General features: G+C 39.4%; 2 protein-coding genes across 3 annotated transcripts; one reads left to right on the top strand and one right to left on the bottom strand.

The window, feature by feature from the left end:
• Nucleotides 1-54: 54 nt before the first annotated feature.
• Nucleotides 55-4,847, bottom strand: LOC115005809 (uncharacterized). Of its 2 annotated transcripts, XM_029427760.1 has the most exons (10): nucleotides 4,751-4,847; nucleotides 3,836-4,049; nucleotides 2,832-3,016; nucleotides 2,518-2,733; nucleotides 1,714-2,101; nucleotides 1,318-1,451; nucleotides 979-1,218; nucleotides 705-866; nucleotides 423-512; nucleotides 55-296 (listed from the first exon to the last, which is right to left on the bottom strand). In XM_029427760.1, exons 2-10 carry the CDS (start codon nucleotides 4,047-4,049, stop codon nucleotides 126-128), a joined length of 1,800 nt encoding a protein of 599 aa, XP_029283620.1. In that variant the 5' UTR covers nucleotides 4,751-4,847; the 3' UTR covers nucleotides 55-125. The 2 variants fall into 2 exon arrangements, with proteins under 2 accessions (XP_029283620.1, XP_029283630.1); XM_029427770.1 differs by lacking the exon at nucleotides 423-512.
• A 1,272-nt stretch (nucleotides 4,848-6,119) lies between these two features.
• Nucleotides 6,120-13,481, top strand: LOC115028658 (uncharacterized). The gene is given in 8 exon segments (XM_029462553.1): nucleotides 6,120-6,228; nucleotides 6,343-6,461; nucleotides 7,711-7,807; nucleotides 8,387-8,419; nucleotides 8,421-8,769; nucleotides 9,156-9,281; nucleotides 9,380-9,513; nucleotides 13,172-13,481. Coding segments are annotated over 8 exon segments (1,095 nt in total). The 5' UTR covers nucleotides 6,120-6,216; the 3' UTR covers nucleotides 13,397-13,481.
• Nucleotides 13,482-13,593: the final 112 nt, after the last annotated feature.

The raw sequence follows: 13,593 nt of genomic DNA, 5'->3' as shown, positions 1-13,593 counted from the left end.
CCCCAAAAAAGTGAGTTTCACAGCAATTATTTAAGTGCAATCCATGTAATCAAGACCATCCATTAAGTCAACAAGAGGCTGCTCACACACATGTGAAGGTTAGTTCTTCCGTCTAAATGGTAACTTCAAAGCCATAATAGGCCCTGCATTTGTTGAATATATTCTTCAGTTTTAGATTTCTCCCCACTCAATTCAGAAGCCTCAGCATTGTCCTGTTGCTGATGGCTCATGATGTCCTTGACGATTCGCATGCTGGCAGCCTGTCCGCCGGCCAGGTTTACTGCGTGAGGTCCAACCTGTGTGTGTTGGACACACACAACACACACATACACACACACACACACACACACAGTCTATAAAATAATTTCAAAGATTGTTGTTTGGACTTTTTTTCACACCGAAACTGTCTGTAGAAGACCAACCTGAAGAGCAGTGTACTGCCCCATCAGGTAGAGCGGGCACCCGTCTGCCCACTGTAAGCTTTCTGATATGCACGGCCAACCATCTATCACCTTCGTGGAGGGACAAGCCGGAGAATTTTTATGCATCTATTAGTGTTGCCTTGTTCAGGTTACATCATGAAAAATGAATACATTGCTCTTCAGGTCATTTTAAAAGCAAACAATACTTTTATTTTGTCCCCCTGTCCTCACTTTTAAAACGTACAGTACATAAGTAGCTTACAAATGTTTTGTCCAACCAACCTGAATGGGGAATTCCTTCATCACCTCAGAAAGCAACGGGTCCTGTTTGACATCAAGTTTGCAGCCGGTGGCGAGCCAAATCATATCTCCAGTCCAGTGGTCCCCAGTGCTGAGGGAGAGACTCCAGGCCTGGCTCCTGTAGCACCAGCTGGCTTCACTCACCTGGACAGTTGCATGAGATTCAGGAAAAAAACCTTTGACGTACCTCACCTTACCTCATCTCATGCACTACACCCTCAACCTCACACCCTATGGGATGAACATGCACTGCTACCTGACAGTACGTCTTCACGTCCACCTGTCCATTCTGGATGAACGGCTGTAGATGGATGTAGGCCTCAGGGGTGACGGCCCCTCCTTTCCTCGCCTGGCGTATCATAGCCAGCCGTTTGTGGAGACTCCGTTCATTATAGAACTGCCGCAGGAAGGCCTGGCCATCCATCTTGATGCCGTGCTCCGTGTGGGAGTAACGACCCACCAGACTCTCCACGTCTCCTACATCAAACTGCTTTAACTGCAGAAGAAACAATGATGACTGATACATGTGTCAGAGGCAGACAGGTAGATCTACAGTTATGGTTGCGCTACATGCAGTTTCACACTGTCACTAGACCTGGAGGTGCTTCCTCATGACCCATGTCACATGGCTGGCACCTTGCTGCAGCGCAATTGAGACGACATGAGCGCTGGTCAGACCTCCACCAACTACCATTACTCTCTGCCCTGCCTCACACACTGCACACAATTCTAGACACACATACAATACTCGTAAAGGAAAGTGTTGCAGCGAGGATGGGGGATCAAAGTGCCACTGAAGTCCGCAGAAGCACAGAAACATCAGGTGAAAGCAAAGTATTATTGAAGATTCTGGCAAAAAAAGAACACTAGCAAAGGGGTATTACATTTTATACTAATTATCCTCTAGGAAAAATGTTTAAACAGTGTTTCCCTGCAAAGCTGGTCTGTATTATTGTGATGGTACATAACCCTCAGAAGAAAGCTGACTTACCTTGAGGGGGAAAAGTCTCTTTCTGTCTCTGATTATCTGTGTCTTTAGGTTTTTGCCGAGCAGTTGGGAGGTGGTGCATGAGGTGCACTGTGTGTTGCAAACGCTCCTCTGGGTAGCTCTCTCCAATGCTTTTCACCCATAAAGGGATGTTTGCCATCTGGGCGCGGGTTGGACCTGTAGCCATAACGACCTGCCGGGCTTTTAGGATGATGCCTTCTTGAAGTTGGACTTCAAAATACTCCACTCTCTTCCTTTCAGTCACTCTCTTGGCCTCCCCCTCTTTGATCCAGTCAGCCTCTGCTTGCACCTCTTCCTCGTCCTCAGCCACAGGGCTGACGTGCTCCACTGTTCCCTTCACCAGCACTTTGTCCAAATTGTATCTCTCCACCTGCATGTTCACAATCACCAGCTTAACCATTCAGAAAATAGCAATGCTCAGATTTAGGTGCCCATGCTGTTTAAGACCAAAAGCAACAATGTATTAGTTCATCTCTTCATACTCCCCCCTGTCCGTGGTACTCAGCCACAAAGTCCTTTGTTCCTACTGAAGACATAAATCTTTCCAAACGAGTTACAAATATATAGTATAAGTGGAGTTATAATGCAATGCTAGTAGTATTGTTTAATATATTGTTCTTTGTGTATCTCATTTATTCAGTAAACTAACATAGTAACATTAAACATACCATGCAGAACACACACACACACACACACACACACACACACACACACACACACACACACACACACACACACACACACACACACACACACACACACAAACAGGTATACTGTGTGCCCAACCTGCTCTTTAAAGAAATCCACACTTAGTTTGGTTCCTGGCAGACTGAAGCACAAACTCTTCTTCAGTGTTGAGGTGATGTTCAGACGTTTCCTCTCCTTCCTGCCGAGCCTCATGTCATTAAAAAATGCATTTTCGTCCAGAATATAAACTTGGTCTGGAAGACTGTGAAGCTCAGCTGAACGGTTTGACTTTAAAACAAACTCCTGCAGCGCTTTCTGACAAAATAAAACACATACACACGTGTTTATTTACGTTCATACCATAAAAGCACTTTCCTTGTTTCTACTTCAGGGGAAGTTGTTTGTGTTTATACCTTATTGAAAGGGTCTGTGTGCACTAGTGTGTGTGAGCGCAGATGAGGGATGTTCAGAGTTGTGAACTGGCTCTCCCACAGAGTGGTCCACTCTCCATAGGAATCTACCACTCGGAAACTCAGCGGGGGGCAATCGACCCTCTGTGATATCGTTGATTTCGCTAAATGCTCCTCCAATGTCGGGCCTGCCAAATCACATAGGAACTGAATTGTGAGGAAGAGACTAGGGAGCAAAAAAGGAAGCAAAAGTCTGTTTGATTATGGTACATCACATGCATGTCAAAATGCGGAAGTGTTAACAGGAACAAAGGATCATTCATTTATTTGGTGATTTATTTGGTAAGGTAACCTCATTTCTGGTTGACCTACATGTCTGACTGCAATTCAAATGTAATGAATGAAAGAAGTGAAGAAATGACAGTTGAGTCTGATTATCAAGCTAATTCAAAACTCAACCCTGCCAGGAAAATCAACAATACAGACGGTCAGCCAGTCAACATATAGACTTAATAATAATACTAATCATTTGATACGAAATCAAAACAATGAGTCAAATCAAGATTAAGTCAGAATGAATAACTAATAAGATTGATGAATTACTACATTAAGATATGAGATGATGACTTACTGACTCAAAAACGACTTATTTTGTTCCTAAATACATTTTTACTAAGTCAAGCTTATAAGATAATAACTACAAATCACAACTTTTTTATTGGTTACTAATTTGCAAATAGGGCTCCCACTAGTGATTATTTTCATTATCGATTAATCTGCTAATTTATTGAATATCCATCAGAATATTCCAGAGTCCAAGTTAACATTTTCAAAACTGCTTGTTTTGTCTGACCAACACAATGGTCAAGTTTACTATAATGTGAGACTCTCAATTTAGAAACTTGATCTAATACATGTTTGTCATGACTTATGATTGTTATTGATGAAAAATTATAAAATTGTATCTCATAATTATGATTTAGTGAGTAAAGTCAAGCAGTCGGTACCAGCTGTGGCCCTCCTCGTCTTCTTGCCGCTGTAGCGTTTGTTGTTTGATGTTTCTGGGTTTGTCTGAGGCCTCGAAGGGTCCAAGCGTGAGGGGTGAAGAGGTAAGTCATGTCTGGGCTCTGAGTTTGTATCAGGGTCAGGGTTGGATAGCAAGGTAGCAAGGGTCAAGGCATGAGGGCCACCCCCTATTATTAACACATCGAGTATCACCATCTGAAACACACACAAAGACAACAAATACACACTGAGACAATACTGTACGAGATACGGTCAGAAACAAGTGTGGGAAGGTTAGTAGTACTTTCAAAAGCCTCTGTAACCAGAGTTAGTTGCTTAAACTGTAACATGTTACTCTTACTCAATGGTTTACTTTGATAGATCACTTTACTTGTGTTTAGTACAGTGTTCATGTCAAATTCAATCTGTTGCAAACTATCCAAACATATTTACAGCACAACAAAAGGGAAAATTATTGTATTATAAAAGGTAATGATATTGTATTTATATTTTTTTATCCACATTAAGCAAGAAACATCAGTTTTAATGTGCTTCAGATCATCGCAGACATTCTACTGTCTATAAAATATACACATTGGCCAAAGCTAAAGAGTCTTTTGAACTCAATACGTTGTTTTTTTTTAACTCAAAACTTTAGATGTAAATTCCAAACAACACAAAGTGGCTACGCTTCATCTGATAAGTTGAAATAGTGTGTTATTGAATGTGTTACAGAGCTTTAACCATTTACCATCAATGCTCACATAAGTAGGCCTACTTGAACTAGAGAATGCACTGCTCACGTCAACATTACTCAAAACCTTCAGCTGCTACCAGGAGGACAATTTTCTCAGCAGTCGTACACACGTCTAGTAGAATCTCATGTAAATACAGTGTATTTCAGTGCATCACAGTACCTGTTTGAGTTTGGATTGTCAACTTGTGCAAGCTTCTGAGACGGTGGGAACGTGCTGCAGTGGACGGTGGTCCACAGACATTTTGCGACAATGGCATGTGCTTCTCATGTAACTCAATCCACCTCAGCCCCTACAGATTTAGCTGGACTTCACTGGCTCGACAGGGAAAACTGGAAATAGCTTCAGCGTGTGTGCTTGTATAAATTTAGTAACACAACTCGTCCCAGTATTAAAACAGTAAGTGATATAGTTATGTGCACATGGATTACTGTAAGACTTTCTTTTTTTTCCCTTTTACTTCATCAGGTAAAAGTCCTATTGAGATTAAAATATATTTTAACACAACAGCAACACAAAGAACTAAGACAACTGTGGCACGCTAGAAAGAAGTTAAGATGACATCTAGTTAAAGGAATAGTTTGACATTTTGGGAAATAATAAAGAAACTTTTACTTTTATTTTTCTACCAAAACATTCTTATAACAAGTTCCACTTGGTTTTTCAAAGCGTTCAGCTCATGGCCTTGAAGATGTGGCTGAATGCTTTAAAAACAAAAAAAACTGCTATTTTCCTATTTTTAACTGGTTTGTATTCATACAACAGGTACGCAGGAACCAGCCTCAGATGAGGATTTTACCTAACATTGCCACTCAACAACTGGAATACCCCACCCAATAATAAACACAATGGTATCAGTGGTGGAATATAACTAAGTACATTTCCTCAAGTACTGTACTTTAGTACAAATTTGAGGTACTTGTACTTTGAGCATGTCTATGTTATACTATTTTATATTTCTAGTCCACTACATCGCTTAATTTGTGAATAATGATTAATTAATTAATTAATTTCTCGCATTGCAGAACCATCTTAGTAAATATTTATATCCACTGCAGTTATTTACTGTCACAGAGGAAGTGATATTCTTCCAGTAGTTACCATGTTTAATGTGACATATTATAAAACAAGCGGTTATTTCCTCTTCTCTCTGTTCAGGGTTTATGATAATTTTTAACGGTAACACTACTGTCAGGTTATTAGTAATGCTAAAAATTAAGGAAGTGAACATTGATTAAATAAAGAAAAAAATGTGTTTTATATTATATGTTGACTGTATTATGCAGCACAGGATGAGGAGTGTGAGATAACACAACCTACTCAGACCTCTGCTGCTGTTAGTGATTGTTGCAGAACATCTATATTAACACTAAAATAAAAAGCTTTAACTGATGAATTCTCTCCTCAAGTTATGTTTTCTAACAAAAAATCATACACCATGTACACCTTCATTGACTTCCTCTTGTGGCATCAGTTCCACATCCCTCACTGGGTCAGTGGCCCTCCTTCTTCCCCTTCTGTTCAGGCAAAGCAGAAGCACAGACACACTGAGGGCTTTAAAGGGGCGGCATGGTCACTGGTGTCGGCTTCAGTCTTTGGCACTATCAGCAGCGGACACTGTCAGCACCATGGATCTGAAGGTGGGTGACAGAATCTTTAACACTGAAAACCACTATATGTTAGATACATTTTTAAAAGATATGATTGTGTATATGTGCTGATGTAAAGTTTGTTATTTTATTCCTAAACGTCAGGATTCTCTGGTTAATGGAGGCGTGCTGATCGTCCACCAGATCCATGAAGGAAAGCACCAGTATGAAGTGGAAAATGTGATGAAGTACAAAAAAAAGAGTGGAGATAAATCGTTTGTCAGGTATAAATCACACACTAACACAAAAAACATATCATCGTAACATTTATTGTGTCATACTATTTTACGAATAAACACTAGAATAAAAATAATTTTATTTGTAACAAACTTTTTAAGCACAGATCACAAAGGGCTTCCCAGTGCATGGTTCAATTAAATACAATAAATAAACAAAAAAACAAACAAAAACTGATACTGTACAGGATTCTTTAAGAACAACAGCATTAAAACCTTTAAAGAAATGTGATTTTGACATCTAAAGCTCAAGCAACAGAACAAATACTGCTACTCCCCCTTTACCTTCTCTTTTTAATAAGGCATACGTTTTTAAATCATAATTATTTGTTTTAATTATGATAATCAGACTGAAACAATTAGTTGACTAATTGATTTCTTAAAAAAGATTAAATATATTAGCAACTATTTCTTAAACTATGAATCATTTCAGTAATTTAACATTAAGAAATCTCAAATACTCTGGTTCCATTTCCTCATATGTGATTTCCTGTTCAACTTTCTCAGATGTAAAAGTGAAGTCAATATTTGTATGGTGTGGGCTGTTGGTCTGACAAAACAATACATTTGGAAATGTCATTTTAGCCTCTGGGAAATACAACATTTTTACATTTCACAGACTAAACAATTAACAATTAATTAATCAAGAAAGTAATTGTCAGATTAATATTCAGTTTTCACAGCAGTAATAGAACATTTGTGAGAGCAACTACATTGATTTATCAACAACTTATTAACATTTACAACTGCAGACCTGACCAGAGGACTGTGTATTAATGTAGGAGCCCATTAGTCATATTAAGAAGCTGATTGAGATATTCTTTTTTACAAGGGTTAACTTATTTGGCACTTTCTAAGAGTTGACACAGTTTACAGTTTTAAAGATTGAAAAGTTGTACAGTAATACATTGATTTTGATCCAGATGCTCTGCAGCTCTCTTTGAGAAGGTAAAGTGGTCAAACAGTGCATTAGTTTTCTTGACTATTAAAGAGCCTTAAAAAACAATATACATGCCGAAGAGGCGTCGTAGCAAAGCTTCTTCATCTTTCATGCTAAAAGCGGAAGTCCACAAAAAAAACCTGTTTTACAGCAAACACAACAGGAGGAGATACACCAGCCAAAAGGATGGAGATTACCCAGTTAATGGCTTACTACATGTTATATTAATAATGTCCTTAGTTTGAATTAAAAACCCTTAATAAAGTATATACCTTCTATGTTTTCTGTTTTTCTCAGGAGAGGAGACAAACTGATGCAAATAAACGGCATGGACCTGCAGGATCTCACACCGGAGGAGTTGGCTCAAGCGTTAGCAAAAGATACTCCGATGCTGGTGAGTTCATGGGCTTCCACAGTATTGCACACCGAACACCTTTAAGGTAGAGTTTCTATTTCAGATGCTATTCTCTCTCTAGTCATTCAGTCGGAGATGGCTGAAAATCACAGCATCGGATGTAATTGTTGCATAAAAGAAGATCATTGTTACTTATTATTTGAAGAGAAAGATTCATCATGCCAATCTGTCACATCAAACATTATAAGCTGTTTTCCCCAAACCAATGATGTGTGTGTTTGTCAGAATGCAAAAATATGCCTGTTAAGTCTTTTCACTATAGTATACCTGTTTTCATCCTGTTAGTAATTGGAAGGAATAGACATAAAACATAATGCGAACTTTGCTAACATGACATTATCTGATGTTGAAATCATATGGTAACACAGATTCTTGTATTAAATTATATTGATTTGCACTGGAAATAGGTCCACATGACATGACATTTAAATTAACTTTGACAGTAGCTGTGCATTTAGGTGTTTTCAGGTAGAATTTTTACACAGCCAATAACAGACACAGAGTTAGTGCTCAGACTGACCCCACGTCCACTTCGATCCCTCTCCTTTTGGTCTCCAGACGGTGCACAAGGCCTGTCAGAAAGAACGAGCACACTGGCATGTCCTCCCGGGCTGAGGATACTTTACAGCCTGTGTCCAAGGAATCCACAATACTCAGTTTCAGCATGGAGATGAGGAGGGAGGAAGATATGGAGGAGAATGAAGTGGGCCAGGATGCAACAGGAAAGGAGGACGGGGGTATCGAGGAGAAAGTTTGTGGCGCTGATAACAAGGAGAATGGGGAGAGGGGGGATCTGCTCATCATTTCCATGAAGAAAACCTGCATCTCTGTGGTGAGAGGGAGGGGCTGCGATAGTGGGGGCCCCTGTCAGGGATGTCATGGGACAGGATGTACCTTTAATGATGTTGTCATGGTGTCAGAATCCAGCAAGGTCGTGCTTGGTGAGTAAGTCGGGTTTTAGACTCTTCTATTTGTTTGATATATTCTACATTCTAATATATATTTATACAAATACTCTCAACGAGATCAAGATCTGTTTTTCAAGAGAGAAATTGAAAATAAATACATAATATAGACCAATAAAAACATGGATCTCACTTGGAATTCGGAAAAGCGGGAGGAATTACATCTTCCTTTTATGGGTAAAAATGCATTCATATGTATGTAAATCTGATCAGAGTTATAGTTCACTAATGTGCACTATAACTATTCATATACAGATGCAACAGTGAGTGAGGAATGAATCTCACTTCTTCTTTTTCTTCTTAGCAAAGGGATGAATTATAAATGTTGCCCTTTGTTTGATTGTTCCCTTTGTGGCTTTTAGTTCCAAGAGGAGGTACAAGTTTCCGACAGCTAAAGTCGTTGAACACTCCAATCCAACATGTGAACTCTCACTATTACCTCCAAAGTTTCTGTTCACAGAAGACCCTCTATGCTTCAGAGAATCCAGGTTTGTCATTCAGAGCAGCATGCAGCAACATTCATTTACTCTAGGCACAGATGGGTTTTTGATTGATTTGTGGAATTTCTTGTTTGTTTTTATTTCAGAGGAGATGACCATCTACATCTACAAGTCAACCAGTGTCATTTTTGAAGGAATTCCAGTGGTCCTAAACTTTAGCAACTCCAACTGCTTTCTCAGGTGCTGCAAGGAAGGGGGGAAGGTGTTCCTACAAGTGGAGGTAATAACTGTTACTGAGTGAGGGAGTTAGTTCATGTCCACATTGTTAGATTTAACTGGACTTTTGCTCTAGCAAGACCAACAGGTTGATGTTTTTAGCTTTCCTAAAATATATCAAAAATATTATATAATAATATTATATTACCATGTGCCATGTTTGGCATTCATGGTCCCCAGAGGATAACTTTGGTGATCTGCCTCTGCCTTTTCATCTAGTGCCACCTTTAGGTTAACATTTATGGTTTAGAGTGAAATGTCGAGATAAACTATTGGATGGATTGCCATTGGTATGTATGGTACAAACATTCATGTTCCCAAACATTTTTAGATATTTTTTTCCTGATGATGGTACTTGATACAAAGGTCAGGGGTCACCAAATCCATCAGGATTCATCATCAGTAAACCATGACTGTATCAAAAAAATGTGCAACAATTCATCTTGTAGATGTTGAAATATACAGTATCTCTGGATAAGTTACAATTTGACCTGTCTGTGGTGTTACTGTCGATGAAAATTGAGGCTACCACTAAGGTCAGTAGGATGCACCGATCCCCATGAATGTGATTTTAATGGCAAGTTGTTGAGATTTTTCAGTCTGGACTGAAGTTGTGGACCGACCAAAAACTGGGCTCAAGATTCCTTGAGCCATGCAGCTAAAGCATCTAATAAAGTGTACTCTGAATCAATGACTCTTAAACTAACGACGGGGCACTTGACTCGGACATGAATATTATCTACACACCTAAGTGGAAAATCTTTGTTGGGTGAGCAGTGTATTCACAGACAGAGCACATATTTTACTATCCACTTAGTATGTCTACTTAAGGGTTAGCAACACTTGTTTTGATGTTGTTTCTCTATCTGTTGAAAGAGAGTGGCAGACGACATATGATAGTCTCTGTTACGGAAATGTATCATATAGTCTCATTTAGTTATATTGTGTCCCTACAAACTTGTTGTTTGGCCTGACAGTGACTGACCCTGTGTATTCTCCACTGCATTTGACAGACAGTAGGATGCCACTGTGACCATTCTCAGGCAATTAGCAGACGGATGTTACCGGTTGTAATTAACATGTTTGGTGTCCCTGTGCCTTTGTTACCATTTGGTATACATAAATGTGTATTACCTGCTGTCCTGCCTGAGCAATTCTACAGTATAAATGACTTATGTTTCTGTATACTCGCCGTCAGATACTTGTAGCATACGTTGCTGGAGGTTATTTGACCTTACAGCTGAAACTGATTGATTCTGTCGGATATGTGACTCTTTGTTAAATAACAGCAAAGACAATGTTGTTCTTATTTCTATATTTGTTAATTTCTTACCAGAAGGTGATTCATTTTGGAAATACCATCCCAGTTTCATTTATTGCAATGCAACAAACTGGAAATAGATTATTTTCCCCTTATGTCTGCATTATTTGAGGTCACAACAGGTCATGAAAACAGCTCTTATTCCATTTTATGAACTCCACTTTCTTGACTTTTGTACACCAATGTATCTCTCCAGCCTATCTATCTTATATCAAATTAGGTTTGGAAAAATGCATTTGGTGAAGAATTGAGTCCACAGTCATGATAGCTTCTCTGTGAGGCTGTAGCAGGCTAGGCTACTGTACATAGGCATATCACTGGTTTGAGCTAAATGCTAACATGAGCATTTGCACATGCTCAGAGTGGTAATGCTAACATGCTGATGTTTAGCAGGATAATGTTTAGCGAGTTTGTCATTTTAGTTTAGCGTGTTAGGATGCTGACATGTGCTAGTTATCGCTAAACAAAAGGTAGCTGAGGTTGATGTAAATGTTATTAGTTTTGCAGGAATTTGTTGATTAACAAGAATATTGGTCAAACGCAATTTTATACCTGATGATGGCACCAGATGAAAAGTCAGGGAATCACCAACGTTAGCAGGATTCTTTGTCTGGGAACCATGTAGCACAGGGGTCGGGAACCTTTTTGGCTGGGAGAGCCATAAAAGCTAAATATTTTTTTTTGTATTTCCTTGAGAGCCATATATAAAAATATATAAATTTGAATGCAACTTTATGCGTGCATTTTTTAAGAATAACACGTCTCCGATTACTAATAGCAGTATCAGTGTTTCATTGAACATGTGCTCTTTTATTAAATAAACTAAACGCTTACGTTATTTATCTCATTTATGTGCACGTTTCAGTGTTTACTGCACGGGTGTCAAACTCAAGGCAATTATATCCGTCTCGCGAGAAAATATCCTATGTCTGTCATAACTGGCCCGCCGGTTTTGGTAATTACATCAATGCATGGAACAACCACGGGGAAAGACATTTGAGGAAGTATCTAAATGTGTGAATGAAATGAAAGTTTTTGGAAAGCAAAGGGAAAGACACCACAGATCTCTGGGACGAAAGTGGCGATGTGAGCTGGACTGTTTGTGCGACATAACGAAGCATCTCACTGCTTCATTGCCGTGTGATCACGGACATGTATGATGCAGTGAGAGCTTTCTAAGCCGAGCTTTCTGTGGGAGACTCTGATGCAGAAGGAAACTTTGGTCACTGCGTGTTTCCAAACACTGACAAACCATCTCCACCGCGCATTAAACTGAGCGCATTTGCCGACTTTGCAGCTCAGAAATTTAAATTGAACTGCTCAGCAATCCGTTTGCAGTTGACTTAAATATGTTCCATATCTTTTTGCACTTTATCAAATATGTGTATCCTGTTCAATAAATGTGGACCGTGTTTGGCCCTCCCTGTGATTGAGTTTGACACCCCCGGTCTATTGCTTGCTTTGTGCAGTTTCTCCTCTGCTCGGTTTCGCTTAGGGCGGGGCTCCGCCCCCTACGCACACACGTGTGAACACACCTTCACCTACAGCCAGAGACAGAGCGGAGGAAAGGAGAGGGGAGAACTAAAAACAAATCCGCTGCTAAATGTTTTTACTTTAAAATGTCACAATATAATTATATATTACTTGTTAATCATGTTAAAAAATGTTAAACGAGCCATATTGCATTATCGAAAGAGCCATATATGGCTCGCGAGCCATAGGTTCCCGACCCCTGATGTAGCATATTTACAAAATGTCATTGTTGTCGTTGAGAGAGGCCTAAATGGCCTACATCCATCCTTACTTCTTTTAGAGGAAGTGACGTTAAATGAATGTTGTAGAGAATCTTTGTTTCATAAGGAATGGGAATGTGACGTCAGTGAAAGCAAGTCGTCCATTTTTGAAAAGGTTAGGGCAAGAGTGCAATGTGCTGGCTGTTTACTGTAGCCGAAGTGTCAAAAGGAACCGCTAAACTAACACAAAACACTACACAGTGGAAACGATTCAAAACACGAAATGTAGTATATGTAGCAGTAGACACAAAGGTAGGCTAACGCTATGGGTTACATTTTGTAAGATACCGATAGCCTATATTAATTACGCATGATGAGCCAGCGTTTTGTTAGCATTAAGATAGCATAACATTAGCTAGTTTATCTTTGTCAGAATGATGTAATTAGACAAAAAAAAATTAATTGCTGAATTAAACAGAACAGAAATGACGGCGTGTTGATTATTATGATTGTGATACTTGCAAGCGAAGGAATCATCTCACTGCCACGATGTTGAACTGCCACTGTGCTCTCAGTGATGGAAATCTACATGTTTGTTGTTGTTGCAGATGTGCGAGAAGCAGAAGCTGAAGAAGATCACCATGAGCGACGAGAGCACTCTATCCTTCCTCTTCTACATGAAGACCGACCCGACTAAACAGCGGAAGTTTGAGTCAGCGCTGCACGGCGGGTGGTTCATCCAAATAAAAAACATCGACTCAGTGCAAATAGCAACCCAGGAAGCAGGAATGGGAGAGGAAACGTTTCTCTTCATCATTGAGACAAATCAGTGATGAAAGGTCACTTTTTCACTCCAGTTTACCATTTCAAATGTGGAATTTTATTTGTGACTTCTTATTAAACAAAAGAAAAACGTGAGAGACTGTCACTATGTCAAATTCTGCTATTGCAGAAGTGCGTAGATATGCATCATACAACTATATCTAATATGAAAATGTTTTGTGTGTGTAAGTGTTTTGTTGTTTGAAGT

Source organism: Cottoperca gobio, chromosome 3 (genome assembly GCF_900634415.1).
Source record: "Cottoperca gobio chromosome 3, fCotGob3.1, whole genome shotgun sequence".
Taxonomy (NCBI): domain Eukaryota; kingdom Metazoa; phylum Chordata; class Actinopteri; order Perciformes; family Bovichtidae; genus Cottoperca; species Cottoperca gobio.
The sequence above is the reverse complement of the archived record's forward strand: the minus strand, read 5'-3'. Positions and strand labels throughout refer to the sequence as shown.